General features: G+C 41.4%; 2 protein-coding genes across 6 annotated transcripts in view; one reads left to right on the forward strand and one right to left on the reverse strand.

Moving 5' to 3' along the window:
• Nucleotides 1-8,085, reverse strand: part of ATR (ATR serine/threonine kinase) — a 106,398-nt gene extending 98,313 nt beyond the window's left edge. For 4 of the 5 annotated variants that reach the window (XM_068546033.1, XM_068546032.1, XM_068546031.1 and 1 more), the window contains exon 1: nucleotides 7,897-8,085. In XM_068546033.1, the coding sequence (XP_068402134.1) occupies nucleotides 7,897-7,955 (59 nt within the window). In that variant the 5' untranslated portion in view covers nucleotides 7,956-8,085. The remainder of the gene's footprint in view (nucleotides 1-7,896) is intronic. The other variant, XM_068546034.1, reaches the window with a different exon arrangement.
• A 297-nt stretch (nucleotides 8,086-8,382) lies between these two features.
• PLS1 (plastin 1) overlaps nucleotides 8,383-20,460 on the forward strand; it is a 126,816-nt gene continuing 114,738 nt past the window's right edge. Inside the window, exon 1 of the mRNA XM_068547342.1 lies at nucleotides 8,383-8,427. The gene's annotated coding sequence lies outside the window, so the exon portion shown is untranslated. The remainder of the gene's footprint in view (nucleotides 8,428-20,460) is intronic.

Consider the following 20,460-nt stretch of genomic DNA (forward strand, 5'->3'; position numbering starts at 1 on the left):
CCACTACATAATGAGGAATCATACAGTTATTCGTGTAATCAACAAACATTTACTGAGTACCTATAATGCGCCATACAACACATCAGAAGCTACTCTTGGGAAGGTGACAGACAGTTTAATGGAGGAGACTGATAAATCAATCTAGCCCTCTATCCAGGCTGGATTATGAGGCCATTCACCCAAACAGTTAACACAGGTGGAAGCACACGTATGGGAAGAAAAAAAATTCAGTTTTAGAAATACTGAGTTTAAGGTCTCAAGGGAACAACTAAGTGGAATGTCCAAAAGATTTTTGGAATTACAGTTCTAGACCTCAAGTTCTAGCCTAGAGATATAGATTAACTTATTGATATATAATAGTACATATCAAGCAAGGCTAAACACACTGTATTATTTCATATTTCACAAGAAATAAGAGAGGGATATTAGACTCTAATTTGCATATGTGGAGACTGGTGCTTAGAGAGATTATATAATCTACCCTATTAGAGTTAGTAGTAGTGGAAGCCTTGGATATGAACGCAAATGTAATAAGTAATAAGAAAGCCAAAGAGAGAACCCAAAGTTAAGGTTAGTAGAGGCACGAGGAGAAAAGGAAAGGGCCAGAGAAACAGAAAGAAAAACAATGAAAGATGTGTTCTAGAATCCAAGGAGGTTAGAATTTTAAGGAGGGAGCTGTCAACACAATCAAATAAAATTAGTTTGTTAACATGTCCTTTGGATATATTTTTTTATTATGGTAAAATACACAACATAAAATTTACCATTTTAACCATTTTTAAGCGTACAGTTCTGTGGCATTAAGTACATTCACATTATCCTACACCATCACCACCATCCCTCTCCAGAACTTTTTCATCTTCCCAAAGTGAAACTGTACTCACTAAACAATATCTCCCCATTCCCGCCGCCGACAATTCTGTCTCTATGAATTTGACTACTTACATCTACACGTTGAATCCTATGTTTGTCCTCTTGTGACTGACTTATTTCACTTAGCATACATCTTCACAGTTCATCCATGTTGTAACGTGTCAGGATTTCCTTCCTCTTTAAGGCTAGATAATATTCTACTGTGTTTATACCACATTTTATTTATCTATCCATGTTTCCATAGACACTTGGATTGCTTCCACCTTTTGGCTACTGTAACTAATGCCTCTATGAACATGGGTGTACAAGTATCTGTTTCAGTCCCTTTCAATTATTTTGGGTATATACCTAGAAGTGGAAATGCAAGATCATATGGTGCTTCCATGTTTAATTTTTTGAGAAACTGCCATACTGCTTCCACAATAGCTGCACCATTTTATATCGCTACCAACAACTTACAAAGTTCCAATTTTTCCTTATCCTCACCAACACTTGTTATTTTTGTTGTTGTTGTTGTTGTTTTAAAATAGCAGCCATCCTCATGGGTCTGCAGTGGTATCTCATTGTACTTTTGATTCACAATCCCCTAATAATTAGGGATGTTGAACATTTTTTCATGTGCTTTTTGCCCATTTGTCTTTCTTCTTTGGAGAAACTCTATTTAAGTCCTTTCCTCATTTTTGAGAGTCTCATACTCTACTGACCCTTTCCTCATTTTTAAATCAGGTTGCTTTTTGTTGTTGATACTGAGCTGTAGTTCTTAATATTTTGGGGACATTAACTCCTTATCAGATATATGACTTGCAAACATTTTCTTTCATTCCATAGGTTGTCCTTTCACTCTGTTGATACTGTCCTTTGCTGCACAAAAGTTTTAAATTTTGATAATTTGTAATTTTAAATTTGATCTATTTTTTCATATGCTTTCATGCTTTTGGTGTCATATCCAAGAAATCACTGCCAAATCCAATGTCAGGAAGCTTTTCGCCTAAGAGTTCTCTTCTAAGAGTCTTATAGTTTTAGTCTTACATTTAGGTCTTTGATTCATTTTGAGTTAATTTTTTTATGTCCTTTGGATTTTAAAGTTTTAGTGGTAAACGCAGAAGTCAGATTGCAAAGGGTGAAAAACAAATGAAATGTGAACATTGAGAATAGCATGCTCTCTCTAAAGCTTGACCATGAAATGAAGAGAAGAACTGGGAGTTAGTGGTAACTCAAGGAATATATGAGGTCAAGAGGGTTTTGTTTTGTTTCCCTTAAGATGGAAACACTTGAACAATTGATTCTTGAAATTTGGCTTTCCATCCTGGGACCATGTATAAGTAAAGAGATAATTCTTGGACAGGATGATTATCATTAATCCTAATAATAATCATTAATACATATTTATTAATACAGGAGGAAAGGATGAGTACAGACATTAATAATACAATAAATTCAAAACACAAATAAAATCAGATGCCCTGCTTCAAGGAAGTCACTGGGGAGAGGGTAAGAAAGCACACAAATAATTTTAATCAAGTGTCATATACACCCAAAGCAGGAAATAACTAGCTCTGCATAGAGCATTCATGGAAAGTTGTGTATAAATGATTAGCTCACTCCATCACTTCTACTGACAAAACAGCTGAGGATATAGTAGGTAAGCTGGTTATTTACAAAAAATAAAATTATGTATTTCATATAAATAACAACTTATAACATCCATATAGTACTATAAATGTACATATGTTTTCCCACTTAAACAATGCTAAAAGAAAAAATGAGAAGGTTAATTATTTTCTTGATTATTCAATCACAAAGTCCAATCCTAATTGATTACGTACAGGATCCAAGGCATCTACAGCTAATAACTGCCATGATGGAAATGGTCCTGGTACATGGTAAACACTCCAAAAAACTTTGCTGAATGAATGAACAGTTCATAAGAATCTTTCTGCATCTTGTGCCTCCTTCATCCTTAATGTATAAACTTTTTCGGACCTGTGGAATATCTATCTACCTGTTCTCTGCCACTAGACCATAGGCTCCTAGAGGTGGAGACTATGTTTTATTTCTCTATGAATTCCTGCAGCACCACTAGACCATAAGCTCCTTCAGGAGAGAAAATGTGTTTCACTTCCCTTTGCATCCCCTATACCCCACCTAGAACTGTGTCTTGCTTGATAGAAAACAACTAAGTTACTGAAGTTAATAAATATTTACAAGTAATATAAACTCTAGGTGTACAGAATCAAAGAACAAGTAGTTGTATTTATACGTGAAATAGAAAAAATTTTGTGTTTTTTATCTTATTTAAACCAGCACTGGCCAATAGAAATACAATGCAAGCCACATTTGTAGCTTTAAATTTTCTGGTAGTCACATTAAGAATGTAAAAAGAAACAGGCAATTTTAATCCCAATAATATATCCGAAATATTATCTGAACATGTAACCAATATAAAAATTATTAATGAGATTGTTTACATTCCTTTTGGAGGGGGGTGGTAATTAAGTCTTTGAAACCCAGTATCTTACATTTAGAGCACATCTCAGTTTAGATTAGCCACATGTGAAACGCTCAGTGGCAACATTTGGCTGGTGTCCACAGTAGGTTATAGGACATCACAGATTTAAATATAACAAAAAAAATTTTAAGTCTGAAATTACAAGATAACATGAATTGTTTTAGACAAAGTCAGGAGATTTTGTCATAAACCAAGTGCAATTTGACGAGTGTCATTTTAAAATGTTAATGAGGACGTTTGTGGTGGAGAGGAACCAGGATTGTGGCTGGTGGTCAGAGTTTCCTATAAAGTTTAACTCTGTAAAAAAGATTATGCATTCATGTGTCATTTGCATAATTTTAAAAAATCAGTTTTTTTATAAAGGTGAAGCGATTGTCATTTATCAGATGTACTATCAGAATAAAGAAATTCACAGGAGAGTAAGGATTTCTTATTTTGCAACCTCTACCTTGGAACTGAGCTAAGAGGGTATACTTTTTCAAAAGTATACAGAAATATTTGGGTGGTAATTTATCACATAAAGTTCGGATACATTTAACAAACACTTGAAAACCTCCCCTGGGGCAAGTATCAAATGCCAGGAAAACCAAGGTACCATGTATCAGCCCTAAAAGAATTCGTAGTTTAAAGGACAAAAAAGTAAGCAGGCAATTTTAACACAGCATGGTTAAGCGTTACTAGAGCAAAGATAGACCGTAAGAGGGACACTCAGCCCTGAGCGGGACCTATCAGTCAAGGCTCCCTGGAGGAGGTGACACAAAGCTGAGTCCCTAGGGGGCTAGGCAGGTAAAATAAGGGAAGTAAGGAGAGTATTCCAGCAGAGGAAACATGTGCAAAGGGTCAGGAACAAGAACATAAGCCGTTCTAGAAACTGTCAGAGGTTCTACATGGCCAAAGAACAGGGAGGTAGTATCTGGAAATGAAGCTGAAGAGGGAAGATAAGGTCTAAGCGCAAAGGACTAATGAGTTTGAATTTTGTACTGAAGGCAATGGGACACTGAAGGGTTCTAAGCAGGTGAGTGAAGGTTAAACATGTTTTTAAAACATGAATTCAATTATGTCATTTCTCTGTTTAAAACACCCCAATGGCTTCCCACTGAACTTAAAATCTAACTCCTCATTCTGCCCTATAAAGTGCTAAAGGATCTGGCCTCTGCCTACTCTTCCATTCTTAATTAATGCTACTCCTGTCTTTGCTCCCTATGTTCCAGGCTTCTTCCTCCTCTTCAAAAAGTAGCCTCATTCCCACCTAGAGATCTCTGTATTTTCTATTCCATCTCAGACACTTCTCCTCCCAGTTTCCCATGACTGGCTTCTTCTCACCATCCAAACCTCCTCCAGGGGCTAATGCTGCTCCCCAGCGCCTCATCTCCCTCTCATTTCCCATTTAACATTTTAATGGCAACTATCACTGTTGGAAAAGATCTTGCGATTACAAAGTAATTTTAAACAGGAAGGTCAGAGAAGGTTCTTGGAAATGACATCTGAATGGAACTAGCCAGTGTTCAGATAGAAGAAACGAGTGCAAAGGAATGAAGGCAGGAATGATCTTGGTGTATTAAAAAAATAAAGCGAATGTCATTGGAGTAGAGTGAGCAAGGGAGGGATACAAGGCCATGAGGTCAGAGGTAGGCAGAGGCCAGATTATGGCAGACCTCAGAGGCCCTGGGAAGGAGTTTGGATTTTATTCTAAGTATGCTGGAAAACCAAAGGAAGATTTTGAGCAGGGGAGTAATGTTATATAATCTACAATATGATTTATAGTTGTAAAAATCACTTTGGTTGCTGAGCGGGAAATCCACTGTAAGTGGGTAAAACTGGAACTGGAGAGATCAGCTGAGAGGTTACTGTAATAGTCCAGATAAGAAATTTTGGTGATAGCAGTGGAGATGGTGAAAAGTGTTTTTTAAAGGTACAGTTGACAGGACTTGCTGATGGATTATTAAGGGGTAAGGGAAAAAAATCAAGGATAATTCTTAGGCTTTTGGTTCCTACATTTACAATAAGCTGGGGAAGGAACAGGTTTAAGGACAATAAATCAGCAGTTCTGCTTTGGATATGTTAATTTTCATTTCTGAGTATAGATGTTGACTAAGCAACCTAATATATATCTCTGGGCTAGAGTGATAAATTTGGGAGTTATCAGCATATAGATGGTATTTAAAGTTATGGGACTAGACAAAGTTACTGAGGAAGAGAGTGAAGATTGAAAGAGGACTAATGACATAGCCCGAAAGCACATACGGAGTCAAGAATGATTCCTAGATTTCCAGTTTGGAAAAATAAGTGAACACGGTATCATGTACTGAGATATCCGTACCTCAGTGAAAAAGAGGAATTAAAAAAAACCGCTTGGGAAGGTTGGGATATGCAGAGAATTTAAATTGGATATATTGAGTCTTAACTGCATATAGGACACCCAGGGAACAAATGGGTTATACTAACATAGTCTGCCAGTATACAGTTGCATATATGGTTCTATATGAAAGAAATATGGCTTGGAGACACGGATTTGGAGTCATCAAATAGCAGGTGGTAGTTGAAGGCAGGAAGAGTGGATAAGATCACCCAGAGAGACTAGGCAGAGAAAAGAGTGCTAACAGAAAAAAACACTGAAGCAAAATTTATCCCTGAGAGACAGAGGAAGAAGAGCCCACACATTAAAACAGTAACATCTTACTTTTTTCAGAAATCTAACTGCCATGGTCAATGAAGAAAAAAAAAAAAAAAAAACTGAGGAGGAAAGGTCTTGATGGCTTGAATCTGAAACCCAGCTCTAATACTAACTGCTATCTCTTTGACTTTGGTACTTCAATTTCTGTGACTCTGATTCTTAATAAACAGTGATAATATTTGCTCCATTCTATATCATGGAGATACTGTGAGACTGAATAAGCTTGAATGAAGCAGTTGCAATGAAAACGTCATGACAATTAAAAACTATTATTAGACGATTCACTACGGTCAGTTTTTCTATTCCATCTCTTAGAATGGCTACAAATGAGTGAAAGGTAACTATAAGCTCTGCTGATGAAAGAGACTAAAAATAAATCCAAGATCCTATTATTTTTACTAACAAGTATCACAGAGGAAGAAAGAAAAGGGAAGAGAAGTATTAATCAGCAAATTCTATATTAAAGCAAGGTGGGAAAAGTACACTGAGCTTCACATCGAGCCTGAAAGATGAAATCTGTGCATCAACTTCCTATATAAACACCTGCCTTCATCTTCTTTTAGAAAGGTAGATGTTACTCTACAAAATGTTAACACAAGTATGCTTGCAACATTCATACAAAGTGGAAAAAAAAATCATACACACAACAATATGATGATTCAGTTAAGACAAGTATGGTCCCTTCATTTATATCCTCTTATGTATGTAATTGGGGAAGACTAAATGTCAGTATCTCTGTACGGTCAACAAGTGGAGATGGACACAGCTGCACTGCAAAAAGAAAGGGAATTAAATATCCCATGGGCTTAACGTCAGTTGTGGCTGCGTGCTAAGTTTCCAACCAGTTCAAGAAATTGGAAAGCAACTATTCCAATTGATAGTTCAACTGCAGCAGTGGTACAAGCTCACTTATTTTCTGTTCACAGTGGATTACAAATATTTTTTTTAAAAAAGCAAACAAACAAAAACCCTGCCTTCTCGTCTTTAGGTCAGGTTTAGGAAAGGCTGTGTGTGTCCTGAATGGGGGCAGCAGCCATCAACATCCACCTACTCTCTTCGGGCAGAATACTGCTTTACACGATTTTACTCTTGGGTTTACAGAAAGGAAAAAAAAAAAAAAAAAAAAAAGAGCTTTTGCAAATGGAACATTATCTTCAAATGTTGGCAATACTCTGTGCACATTTATGTTCTGTGGACGTTGTGGCCGACCCCTGGGATTTCTGACTAAAATAACGGATTGAGAACTGGATGATCGATACGAAAGGGGTCCCATCTCCAGAATGGCATATGGTTTCACTTAGAAACGAACTTTTCCTAGCAAGTGGCTTTCCTTGCCAGAAATCAGAACCAGTGATTTTTCTTCCGAGGGTAGTTTTGGGTCAAAACGTAAAGGTAAAAACCAACTCCACCAGCGATCATAAAGCACAGAAACTGGGGAAAGTCCACGGGTCAAGCACTCCATCTAAGGGAAGAGGCTTTCGAGAAGCAAATGAATGTAGGAAAGTGACCAGAAAGTGTTCGGAAGGGGCCTTTCCCTCCCGCCGCGGAAGCAATCCCCCTGGGGTTTGGGGGCGGGGGGGGGGGGGGGGGGGGGGGAGAGGGACGAGCTCCCCGGCGCCGCTGAGGTAAAGTGGGGCCAGCAGACCACCCCTCCCCTCGGATCCGCATCCCGCAGGTCTGCGGCGACGCCCCGCGTCCTTCCAACAGCCTCTCTGAGGGAGAAGCGCTCAAGTCAGCGGCGGAGCATCTCCACAAGGGCCGCGGCCGGGGTTGAGGGGATCGGGGCCGGGACGCGCGCGGCTAGGAAGGGAGAGCACGTGAGACGCCGGCCCGGCCCTACCTGCCCAGCTCCCGCAGGGCCGGGATCATAGACGCCAGCTCCAGGCCGTGCTCGCCCATGGTGAGGACGCGAGGCACTCTTCAACCACGCCGAGGCGGGCTCCTGGCGTCTCCACAGCTGTCTTTGGTGAGAAAACGCGGCGCCCGACGGAAGCTCGCGGGGCCCAAAACTCCTCCCGGAAGCCGCGGCCGATCCACTCTCCGGGCCAGAGTTCTTTTCCGCGTAGGACTCGAGGGGGCGGGGCAAGGGGCGGGGTGCGCTGCGGTCAAATTTGCAGCGTTGGGTGCGCTCTGAGCCGGGAACGCTCGGCAGGCGAGATTCGCGAGAGTTTTGGTTTTTAGCGGTCCTCCTCTGTCACTCACTCCCAGCCTGAGAGGCTCAGATAAGCCAGAGCCCCGGATCTGGGGAGGAAAGGGGCATGGTGGGCACCAGCGCGGAACGCCTCGCGTCACAAATGTGAAGACTGAGACAATTCAGCAACTAAAGGCCCAGGATTACACCTCAGGTCTCCTCGCGGAGTCACACCTCCAGGTCCCTCATTTTCTACCACTCTCTTGACATCCTTTCTGAGAGATACGGGGCAAAAGATGGGCTCCTCCTTGTCCTTTCTGTTTCAGCAGGGGTTTTTTTTTTGTTTCTTTGTTTTTCCCAACTTGAAGTCTCCCTTAGGTTTCCTTGAGGATTCTCCCAACGTTTAATATTTAAAAAGAGGGTTGAATTATATTTATTTGTGTCTCATTTAGTCAGCAGCAGTACTATGTATTTTTATGTCACCGTTACGGGCGTCTATTACCTATGATTTAATTTTTAAAGTAAAATCAGTGGCTTTTGGCTGTAGACATTTCCTAGCTCAACCCAGTTTGTTTATACGAAAAATGGTCATCATAAGAAGCTGTTAACATGTCAAAATTATGTACTCAGTCAGGCAAGGCCATGCAGTGTGCTTACATTGGTTCCTTACCCATGAGAATAGTCGTTATACAGTATCCTAAAAAAAATCAAAGTGATGGAGTGACAGCCAAATAGGCTTCTGCCTCAGGGATTTTGCGTTTGCTGTGCCCTTTGCCTTGACCTTAAACACCCCTCTTTCATCACCCCTCTTCAGATGTTTGCTGAAATGTCACCAGAGAGCACATAGACTAGCACACTTACACTCACACTCTTTTCCCCTCCATCCTGCTTTATTTTCTTCATAACGCATAGAACCAAATTATATACTATTTTATTGACGGTCTCCTCCAATCAGCTTATATTCATAAGCTCCTTGAGAGCAGGATTTTGTCTGTTTTATTCATTGCTTAGATACTTGGGACCTAAAACAGTGCCTGGTACATAGTTGTTGTGTACTAAATATTTGTAAAATTGTGGAATGCTATAGTGGGAAGAACATGGGATTAGAAGTTGAAGCCCTGTGCAAGTTCTCATTTCACCTGCTAGCAACTACAGTTACTAAAGTTACTCAGTAAAGTTACTTAACCTCTCTGTACTTCAGTTTTTCATCTATAAAATGAGATTAGTAGTATCTATCTTGTAAGATTATAGTAAAGATTAAATAAGAGGTGGTAGTGTCCTACAGTGGAATACCATTTCTTAGTTAAAATGAATAAAGTATGAATTCTGAAAACGATGTTGAGTGAAAAAAAAAGCAAATGGCAAAGGGATACATAACAATATTAAATCACATACCATTTTAAAACCACAAAATAAGACTTTTAGTGAGTGAATTTTGTATACATACATATATGATAAAAGTATAAAAACATGGTTGGGAAGGATATACATCAACTCCAGGAGAGTTGTACCTCTGGAGAGGGAGAGAAGGGAATGAAATGAGAAGGTTTCAACATATCTGTGAAGGCTTTCTTTTAATAGGATTGGATTAACCATGACAAATCTACTATTTGTTATATTTGGGTGACCTGCTGATCTCTCCCAAATTCTTCCTTCTGTTCAGATCTCTCTCTGAGCGTTATATTTCATTATGTCTTCCTTTCTACTGAATTTTTTTCCCTTGAATTTTTCCAAGGTATTTTATTTTATTTTATTTTATTTTTCTGCCGTGTTGCACGTGGGATCTTAGTTCCCCGATCAGGGATGGAACTCGCGCCCCCTGCATTGTAAGCACAGGGTCTTAACCACTGGACTGCCAGGGAAGTCCCCCCAGGCATTTTATTTTTGTTTCAATTTTTATTATGGAAAATTTCAAATATATACAAAAGTAGAGAGAGTAGAATAAGGACCCCCCCCCTTATGCCCATCATCCAACTTCAACAACTATCAGCCTATGACCAGTCTTTGTTCCATCTATAACTACCCCTCCCATTTCCCCTCTCTCTAATTGGATTATTTTAAGGAAAATCTCAGACAACTCATCAATTTATCTGTAAACACTTTATTTTGTATCTCTTAAAGATAAGGACTAAATTCTGCCTACTAAATATCAAACCCATCCGCTTCCCTCCAAATCCCATTATCACACCATTCTAGTTTCAGACCATCGCTGTCTTGTGCGCAGACTACTTACATGACATTCTAGCTTGCCTTTCTTCCTTTGGGCTTGTTTCCCCTCCAATGTATTCTCTACACTGAAGTATTACAACTTTTTTTTCTCTTCAACAGTATTATTGAAATTTTTAAAATATGCACCCTAATATGTGCATATTTACTAACCACATATATTTAGTAATATATTCTAATATGCATGGACATAATGCAGCTGTTGATTGCTTCCTGTCTTCCTCTCACCCCCTCCCCCTTTTATCATTTGGGGAGTGGAGTGTGTGGGGAGAGTGAAGCAGGAAGCTGAGAGGCTGAGGTAGGTGGGTTCCTATGTCCTTGGGACCTTGGTTTCCTAAGCCCAGCATCTCAGATCAAGTCGACAACAGGGCACCAACCAATGTCCTGGAAGTTTCAGCCGGCCTGTGTATATAGAATTGTCCCCAAGGATGATTAAACTAGAGTGGGAGATGACCACCAGGTGGCACCACAACCCAAATGAGACCTAGATGGACTGGTTCTCAGTCAGATGCCCAAACCCCTGGCGGCCTAGCTCTGCAAGTTCCATTGTAATGCCTTGGATTTTTTTTTTTTTTTTTTTTTTTTTTTTTTTTTTTTTGGCTGTGTTGGGTCTTCGTTGCTGTGCGCGGGGCTTCCTCAAGTTGTGGCGAGCGGGGGCTACTCTTCGTTGCGGTGCGCGGGCTTCTCATTGCGGTGGCTTCTCTTGTTGCGGAGCACAGGCTTTAGGCTCGAGGGCTTCAGTAGTTGTGGCGCACGGGCTTAGTTGCTCCGCGGCATGCGGGATCTTCCCAGACCAGGGCTGAAACCCGTGTTCCCTGCATTGACAGGTGGATTCTTAACCACTGCGCCACCAGGGAAGTCCCTGGGTTTTTTTGTTTTTTTTTTAAACTCCATTTTGTCAGGATTTTACTGTGTACACTAAAATAGAAATCTTAAAGAAATGAGATTTAAAGCTATAAACAATTTTCCATGTTCCTTTCTACAACTGAATGGACTTCAATATACACCTCCTTGGTACGCACACACACACAAATTTTCATTTTAAATAATGTTTAATAACTTTAATTTTTAATAATTTTTATTTATTTATTTATTTGGCTGCATCAGATCTTAGTTGCGGTACCTGGGATCTTCGTTGAGGCATGTGGGATCTTTCGTTGTGGTGCGGGCTTCTCTGTAGTTGTGGCATGCGGGTTTTTCTCTCTCTAGTTGTGGCCGTGGGAGCATGGGCCCTGTAGTTTGAGGCATGCAGGCTTTCTCATTGAGGCGCACGAGCTCTGTAGTTGTGGTGCGCAGGCTTAGTTGCCCTGTGGCACGTGGGATCTTAGTTCCCCGACCAGGGATCGAACCTGCATCCCCTGCATTGGAAGGCAGATTCTTTATCACTGGACCACCAGGGAAGTCCCTCATTTTTAATAATTGTAAAAGTTATTTATTTTCTATTATTTAATAATTTGCATTTTTAATAGTTTTTAAAACTTTGCTCCTAAATGGTGCCAGTGTTGTTTGGAATTGTTCTACATGGCAGACAGAGCACCTTTTCAAAACCAAGTATGATTATGCCATTCCCCTGCTTCAGTAGCTTGACTGTATTGAATATTGTCAGACAGATTAGTGGGTAAAAAGGGGCACATGTCTATTGGTTTTCATTGGCTAAAGCCTCAAATAACAGACCAACATAACCACGAGTCAACATTCTGAAACTTAATAAAGCAGAACAAATGATCCTGTACAGCCAAACTGCATTAATGAATTAATTTAATTCTATTAAACCCATTTAGTAGAAACACTGAAAAAGCCCATTATCAAAAAGCACCTAGTTGTCATAGAGGAACTTAAAGTACTGAAGAAACTTAAATGTAAAGCTATTTGTCTTCCTATCCATGTGGCAGTTTCACATCTGCTAAGGCTGTATTTTAGGAGAAGAACTCCATTGTATTTGGATACAATTCAGAAATGACATGGAGTACCTTCGCATGTGTCCAGGAGATTTCTATCTCAGTAATGAGTTATTGGCACTTACGTTGCTAAGGTCTCAAGCATGACCCTAAGATTATATCAAATGTGTTCAAATGGTAATGATTATTTACATTTGCAACCATTATTTTTACTTTTCTCAAAATCCTTTCATCTGTTTCTTCTGCTGTTATCCTCCCAGTAGCTCTGTAATGTAAATAAAGCTTGAGGAGAGGTTTCTGAGTTCTCGAACTTGAGCATGCATCAGAATCACCTGAAGGGCTTACTGAAACAGATTTCTGAGCCCCAGCCCGTTCTGATTCAATGGGTCTGAAAGAGAAGGAAGTAACTTGCATTTGTAACAAGCTCTTAGGTAGTGCTGATGCTGCTTGTACACGGACCACACTCTGAGTTAGCACTGTTCTGGAGTAGCATTTCTTAACCTTGGCTACGCATCGAAACTATGTGAGTGGGAAGCTTTTTAAAAGTATCTGGGTGATGATGGAGCCTCATTAGGGTCCAAGATGGCGAAGCAGGAAGACCTTGAGCTCACCTCCTCTCACAGGCACATCAAAATTATAATTTTTTTTTAATATTTATTTTTGGCTGCATTGGGTCTTCGTTGCTGTGCGCGGGTTTTCTCTAGTTGTGGCAAGCAGGGGCTTCTCTTTGTTGCGGTGCACGGGCTTCTCATTGCGGTGGCCTCTCGTTGCGGAGCGTGAGCGCTAGACGCGCGGGCTTCAGTAGTTGTGGCTCACGGGCTCAGTAGTTGTGGTTCATGGGCTCTGGAGCGCAGGCTCAGTAGTTGTGGCGCACAGGCTTAGTTGCTCCGCGGCATGTGGGATCTTCCCGGACCAGGGCTCGAACCCATGTCCCCTGCACTGGCAGGCAGATTCTTAATCACTGTGCCACCAGGGAAGCCCCCAAGATCATAATTATTTACAGAGCAACTATTGATGAGAAAGACTGGCAGACTAGCAGAAAAGATCTTCTACAACTAAAGATATAAAGAAGGAACCACCGTGAGATGGGTAAGAAGGGCAGAAAGACCATATAGTCAAGACCCAAGTGGGAGGCCCACAAACTGGAGGATAATCACAACTGCAGAGGTTCTCCCCAAGGAGCGAGGGGTTTGAGCCCCACATTGGGCTCCCCAGCCTGGGGGTCCTGCACTGGGAAGAGGGGCCCTCGGAAAATTTGGCTTTGAAGGCAACTGCGGGAGAGCTGGAGGGCTGGGGGAAATAGAGACTCTGCTCTTAAAGGGCACACCTAAAATCTCACACGCTCCAGGACCCAGGGCAGAAGCAGTAATTTGAAACAAGCCTGGGTCAGACCCACCTGCTGATCTTAGAGAGCCTCTCAGAGAGGCAAGAGCATCTGGAGCTCATCCTGGGGACAAAGGCACTGGTAGTAGCCATTTTGGGGAGCACCATCTACCCCATGGACACTGGAGCTGGCGAATGCCATTCTGAAGTCCTGACTCTAGCTTATTAGCACCAGCGCCCAGCCCTGCCCACCAGCCTTTTGGCACCAGTACTGGAAAACCTCAGGCCGAGCAACTAACTAGATGGAGACACAACCTCACTACCAGCAGGCTTGCTGCCTTAAGACCCCTTGAGCCCATAGCCACCCTAACCCAGCCCCACACAGCAGAGGGCCCAGGAGAGTGCACCAGCACTAGCCCTGGGACCCCACAGCCCTAGAGCCAGAGACCCTGGGATCTGGCTCCATCCACCGAGGGGCTGGCACTAGCCCAGGGGCCAGCCTAGCCCACCAGTGGGTAGGCACCAGCCCTATGACCCCTTGGGCCCCAGCGCCACCCACTGTGGGCCAAAACACCAGCTCCAGGACCCCCAAGCCCTGCAACCAGAGACCCCAGGATGCAGCTCTGCCCACCAGTGGGCTGGTACTAGCCCTAGGACCCAGCCTTACTCACCAGCGGGTGGACACCAGTCCTAGGACCACCACAGCCCTGCACCCTGCCATACCAGGACCCAGCCCACCATCCTGCAGGCCAGCACCAGCCCCAGGACCCTCTGGGTCCCAGTCCAGCCCACCAGCAAACTAACACCAGCCCTAGGAACCACCCCCCACCCCCACCCGGACACTGACCCTGCCCACCAGCAAGCCGATGCCAGCTTTGAGGCACATTGGCCCCCTCAGCCAGCTGCCCTGGGATCCAGCCATACTCACCAGTGGGCCAACACCAGCTTTGGGACACTCCATATCAGGAACTGGCCTCACCCACCAGCAGGCCGATACTAGATCCAGGACCCGCAGCCCTGTAATCTTGTACTCCAGAACCTGACCCTGCCCACCAGTGGGCCAGCACTAGCCCCCAGACCCACCAGGGCCCCAGAGCCAGCAGCCTCTGCACAAGGCAGGACCTGGCAACCAACCAGACCAGGGACCAGCCATGTCTACCAGACTGCCCACCACAACAGAAGGGCCCATGCAGCCCAAATGGGGAGCACCCCTAGAATATATAGGTCTGGAGGCCAGAGGGCAGTGTGTTGTTGGGATACATAGGACATCTCGTACAAAAGGCCACTTCTCCAAGGTCAGGAAACATAACCAACCTCCCAGATACATAGAAATAAAAGCAGCCAATTTGGCAAACAGAGGCAACAGAGGAATATGTTCTAAATGAAGGAAGAAGATAAAACCCCAGAAGAAGAACTAAGTGGAGATAGGCAATCTACCTGATAGACAGTTCAAGGTAATGATCATAAAGATGTTAAAAAAAACTAGGGAGAAGATTGGATGAACAGAGTGAGACATGAGAAGTTTTTAACAGAGTTAGAAAATATAAAGAACATACAGAGATGAATACAATAACTGAAATGAAAAGTATACTGGAAGGAAGCAACAGTAGATTAGATAATACAGAGGAACAGATCAGCAAGCTGGAAGACAGAGTAGTAGAAATCTCTGAAGCTGAACAGAAAAAAGAAAAAAAAAAGAAATGAGAACAGTTTAAGAGACCTCTGAGACAGCATCAAGCATACTAACATTCACATTACAGAGAACCCAGAAGGAGGAGAAAGGGACAGAAAACATACTTGAAGACATAATAGCTGAAAACTTCCCTAACAAGTTAGGAAACAGACAACCAGGTCCAAGAAGCACAGAGAGACCCAAACAGGATCAACCCAAAGGGGACCACACCAAGACACATTGTAGTTAAAATGACAAAAATTAAAGATACAGAGAGAATATTAAAAGCAGCAAGGGAAAAGCCACAAGTTATGTACAAAGGAACTCCCATCAGCCTATCAACTGACTTTTCAGCAGAAACTCTGCAGGCCAGAACGGAGTAGCGTGATATATTTAAAGGGATAAAAGGGAAAAACCTACAATCAAGAATACTCAAGCTGGGACTTCCCTGGTGGCACAGTGGTTAAGAATCCACCTGCCAATGCAGGGGACACAGGTTCAAGCCCTGGTCTGGGAAGATCCCACATGTCATGGAGCAGCTAAGCCCGTGCACCACAACTACTGAGCCTGTGCCCTAGAGCCGGTGAGCCACAACTACTGAAGCCCACACACCTAGTGCCCGTGGTCCACAGCAAGAGAAACCACTGCAATGAGAAGCCTGCGCACTGCAACGAAGAGTAGCCCCCGCTCACCGCAAATAGAGAAAGCCCGCGCACAGCAATGAAGACCCAATGCAGCCAAAAATAAATAAATAAATAAATAAATTTATTAAAAAAAATAAAACTCAAGCTGGCAAGGCTTTCATTCAGATTTGATGGAGAGATCAAAAGTTTTACAGACAAGCCAAAGCTAAAAGAGTTCAGAACCACCAAACCAGCTTTACAAAAAATGTTAAAGGGACTTTGCTGAGCTAAAAAGAAAAGACCACAACTAGAAACGTGAAAATTATGAAAGGAAAAAGCTCAAAGGCAAATATACAATAAAAGTAGTAAATCCACCATGTATAAAGCTAGCAGGAAGGTCAAAAGACAAAAGCAGTAAAATCATCTATATCCACGATAAGTAGTGAAGGGATACACACACACACACACAAAATGTAAAATATGATGTTAAAAACAGTAAGTGCGGGGTGGGGAGAAAAAATGCAGGCTTGTTAAAATACCTTTGAACTTAAGGGATCAGCAACTTAAAATAATCACATATATATGGCTATGTGTAGTGTGGGATATATAGTCTATATGTAACATCCTTGTATGGTGACGTATCATAACTAGATTTATTGTGGTGATCATTTTGAAATATATAGAAATACCAACTCACTATGTTGTGTAACAGGAACTAATATAGTGTTTTACGTCAGTTATACTTCAAAAATAAACAAACATAGAAAAAGAGATCAGATTTGTGGTTACCCGAGGAGAAGGGTTGGGGGAGGAGGGATTGGATGAAGGTGGTCAAAAGTTACAAATCTCCAGTTATAAGTAAGTACTAGGGATGTAATGTAAAACATGATAAATATAATTAACTGCTATATGTTATATATGAAAGTTATTATGAGAATAAATCCTGAGTTCTCATCACAAGAAAACAAATTTTGTTTTTATTCCTTTAATTTTGTATCTATGAGATGATGGATGCTCACTAAACTTATTATAATAATCATTTCATGGTGTGTGTTAGTCAAGTCATTATGCTGTGCACCCTAAACCTATACAGTGCTGTATGTCAACTATATCTCAATAAAACTGGAAGAAAAAATTATAAAATAATATAAAAAATAAAAAGTATCTGGGCATTCCCAGAGATTCTGATTTGATTGGTTTGGAGTAAGGTGTATATATATATGCGCATTTGTCTACTTACCAACAAGCTCAAGCATCTACTCATATGTCTATTAATCATTTGGATTTTGTTTTCTGTTAATTACCTACTCAGGACTTTATGAGTTTTATTTTGGTTGTATCTTTTTATTGATTTATAGGAGCATTTTAATATATTATGGACATTAACCCTTTTCTGATAGATACTCTGAAAATATTTTCTTTGTCAGTTGCTTCTTGTCATACAGAAATTTTAATTTTTATTGTATCAAATCTGTCCATATCTTCCTTTACAGCTTCTGGGTTTTGAGTCTTGCCTAGGAAGGTTAACCCCAAGGTTGAAAGTGTTCTTTTGTACTTTTTACTAAGATTTTTGTATTTGAGTTTCCTAGTATTCATTTTCTCATTGATTTACTGATCATTTTCGAACAAGACAACGTGTTTCCCAGATGGACCATGCATTTGGCAGTATCGAAGTCCCTTTTGCTAGTTTAAGAATAAAGAGGTTTATTATGAGATGCAGATAATATATGGAATCATTGGGAGAAACAGACTTCATCATGAGAATCCAAGAACTCCCCAAATTACCGTAAAGGCAGTTGCTAACTCTGACAGGATCAGGAAGCTGCCAGAAGAGGATCATGCTTTCCCTCTCTCCTCATGCGATTCAATTTTCAACCAAAGTCTTACATGACCTGATGAAACCTAAATCATATCTGGAACCATACCTACAAGTAAATCTGGGAAATGTAGTTTTTGGCTTTCCAGGAAGGGATTCAAGAAGCGAGTTAGGGCCATCCACAGTGTCTGTTAATGTGTTATCAACTAGTCCATCACTTTCCCGTTATTGTGAGGTATCATTGTTTTCATAAGTACATCATAGATGAAAAAATATTGGGGGACAATCAGTCTTTGCCACCCTCCACAGCTGTTTTCCTATTTCCCATCTGTTTCAGTTAATGTTGTACATGAGCTTATTTTTTTCAACTAAGGATGGGCAGGGTGTGGAGGGAGGAGAGAGAATGTAGTAAACTGCCCCAGATCATCCTTCTGTGCCCTAAAGCCGTTTCCCCTCCAATGCCTGTTAGGCTGACTTCATCCTGAAATAACTCCTCAGCTTGATCTCCAGTCCCTACCTGCTCATCATCTGCGTCTATTCTGAAACCTGGATCATCCATTTAGTTCTTTATCTCAGTCATCAAAGTTTTAAATTCCCAACTATCTGGTCAAAATTTCTGTACTTGCGACATCTTCTCATGATTATTTGAAGGTATTAATTATACTTTCCAAATGTCATCTTCTGATGGTTGTCTAGCTCTGTTTTCTCTACTGTTAGTTGTAGCAATTGTGCTTCTCTCATAGTCATTTTTTCCTCAAATGTGTGATATAATGTTTAGTTATCTGTTCAATTTTGTATTTTATTTTATTTATTTATTTTTATTGAAGTAGTGTTGATTTAACAATTTTGTATTTTAGAATCTCTATTCATTTTACCTTTTTATTCACTGTAGCCATCCTTTGCCAATTTGGGGTAAGGAACAGTACTCGAGAGGCCAGGATGTGTTAGCAGCTCACCCTCCAGGTGTGGGAGACTCGTGTTCTTCCTGGAAGTCTGTAGCTACCAGGACCACAGTTTAGACCCCGCTGGGGAGGAAAAAGGTGTTGACTAGCCTAGCTGCTCTAAATCTCTTTCCCCAGTTACTCTCTCCGAGCAGTGCCTCAGTGCCCTCCTTCCATTTCTTGATCTGTTAGCTGAGTTTGCACACCCTTCCCCCAACTGCTCCATCCTTTGCCTTAGCCTCCTCCTCTGTATGATTTGAGCTGAACGTTCCTTCCATCTTCGTTCTCTGAGATGTGATCCTCTCTGTATTTTGTCTTTTCTCAACATTTCTGGTTTGTTCATGGCAGTTTTTCTTGTTTTCCTAGATATTTTTTTCTTTTAACAAGTATCTCGCAGACTTCCCTGGTGGCACAGTGGTTAAGAATCCACCTGCCAATGTAGGGGACATGGGTTCGATCCCTGGTCCAGGAAGATCCCACATGCTGCGGAGCAACTAAGCCCACGCGCCACAACAACTGAAGCCCGCGTGCCTAGAGCCTGTGCTCCGCAACAAGAGAAGCCACCGCAATGAGAAGCCCGCGCACCACAACGAAGAGCAGCCCCCGCTCACCTCAACTAGAGAAAGCCCACAGGCAGCAGCGAAGACCCAACGCAGCCAAAAAAACCCCACCATTTTTTTCTTTACCTTTATGGGGAAATAATTTATATAAAATACATTTAATAAATTTAAAGTGTACAATTTAGTTTTGACAGTTGTAGACTCCTGTGAAATCTCCACTATAATCAAGACAAGATTTCTTTTCCGTCATCCCCAAAAGATTTTTACTGCCCCTTGACAGCCCATTCCTCCCTTCACCCCTGGCTCCAGGCAATTACTGGTTTGCTTTTTGTCACTTTAGGTTAGTTTGAACTTTATATAGATGGAATCATATATTTGTCTCTGGCCTCTTTCACTCAGCATAATAATTTTGAGGTTTATCCATGTTGAAGCCTATATGAGTAATTCTTTCCTTTTTTTGCTGAGTAGTATTCCATTGCATAGATGGATATTGCACAATTTGTTTATCCATTCACCTGTTGGTGGGCATTTGGGTTCCTTCTGGTTGGGGCTATTGTGAAAAAAAGCCGCTGTGGACATTCATATTCAAACCTTTGTGTGAACGTATGTTTTAATTTCTCTTGGGTAATAACTACGAATGGAATGGACGGGTTATATGGCAGATGTGTGTTTAACCTTTTAAGAAATGTATTGTGAGAACTCACAACTCCTTTACATCTGGGCTCAGATAAGGATACTTAAGCCACTGATTTCTCTAGGTGTAAGGCAGGGAGAAATCCTTATTCTCCTCAGCCTTAGCCCACGTACTTCCATATTTAATTGATTATCGACTCCTTTGGGTTCCTAAAATAATTCCAACATCCTTCTTTTTCATCTATCAAGCCATACTAATATCATCTCAGGATTTCTTGGGTACCTATTTTGTACCCAGTACTGTGCTAGGCGCTAAAGGGTCACACAGGACTTTGAGTTAAAGTGGCAACAAATTAGGGCCCCCTCCTGTTGCCTGGACACAGCTGGAGAGACCACAACCATAGGTTATGCTACAGGCAAAATACTTGAGAACTTGTTGCATTCCACTTACTTGACTCACATGCTAGAGGAAATATCCCACCTTTGCGTGTGAGCTGTAGTTACTTATTTTTTAAGCAGGTGTGGCTGTTAAATGAAGAGGAAGTGTTGTGTGAAATCCCAAAAAGAGGGAGAAGGGGAGA

Source organism: Eschrichtius robustus, chromosome 6 (genome assembly GCF_028021215.1).
Source record: "Eschrichtius robustus isolate mEscRob2 chromosome 6, mEscRob2.pri, whole genome shotgun sequence".
Taxonomy (NCBI): Eukaryota; Metazoa; Chordata; class Mammalia; order Artiodactyla; family Eschrichtiidae; genus Eschrichtius; species Eschrichtius robustus.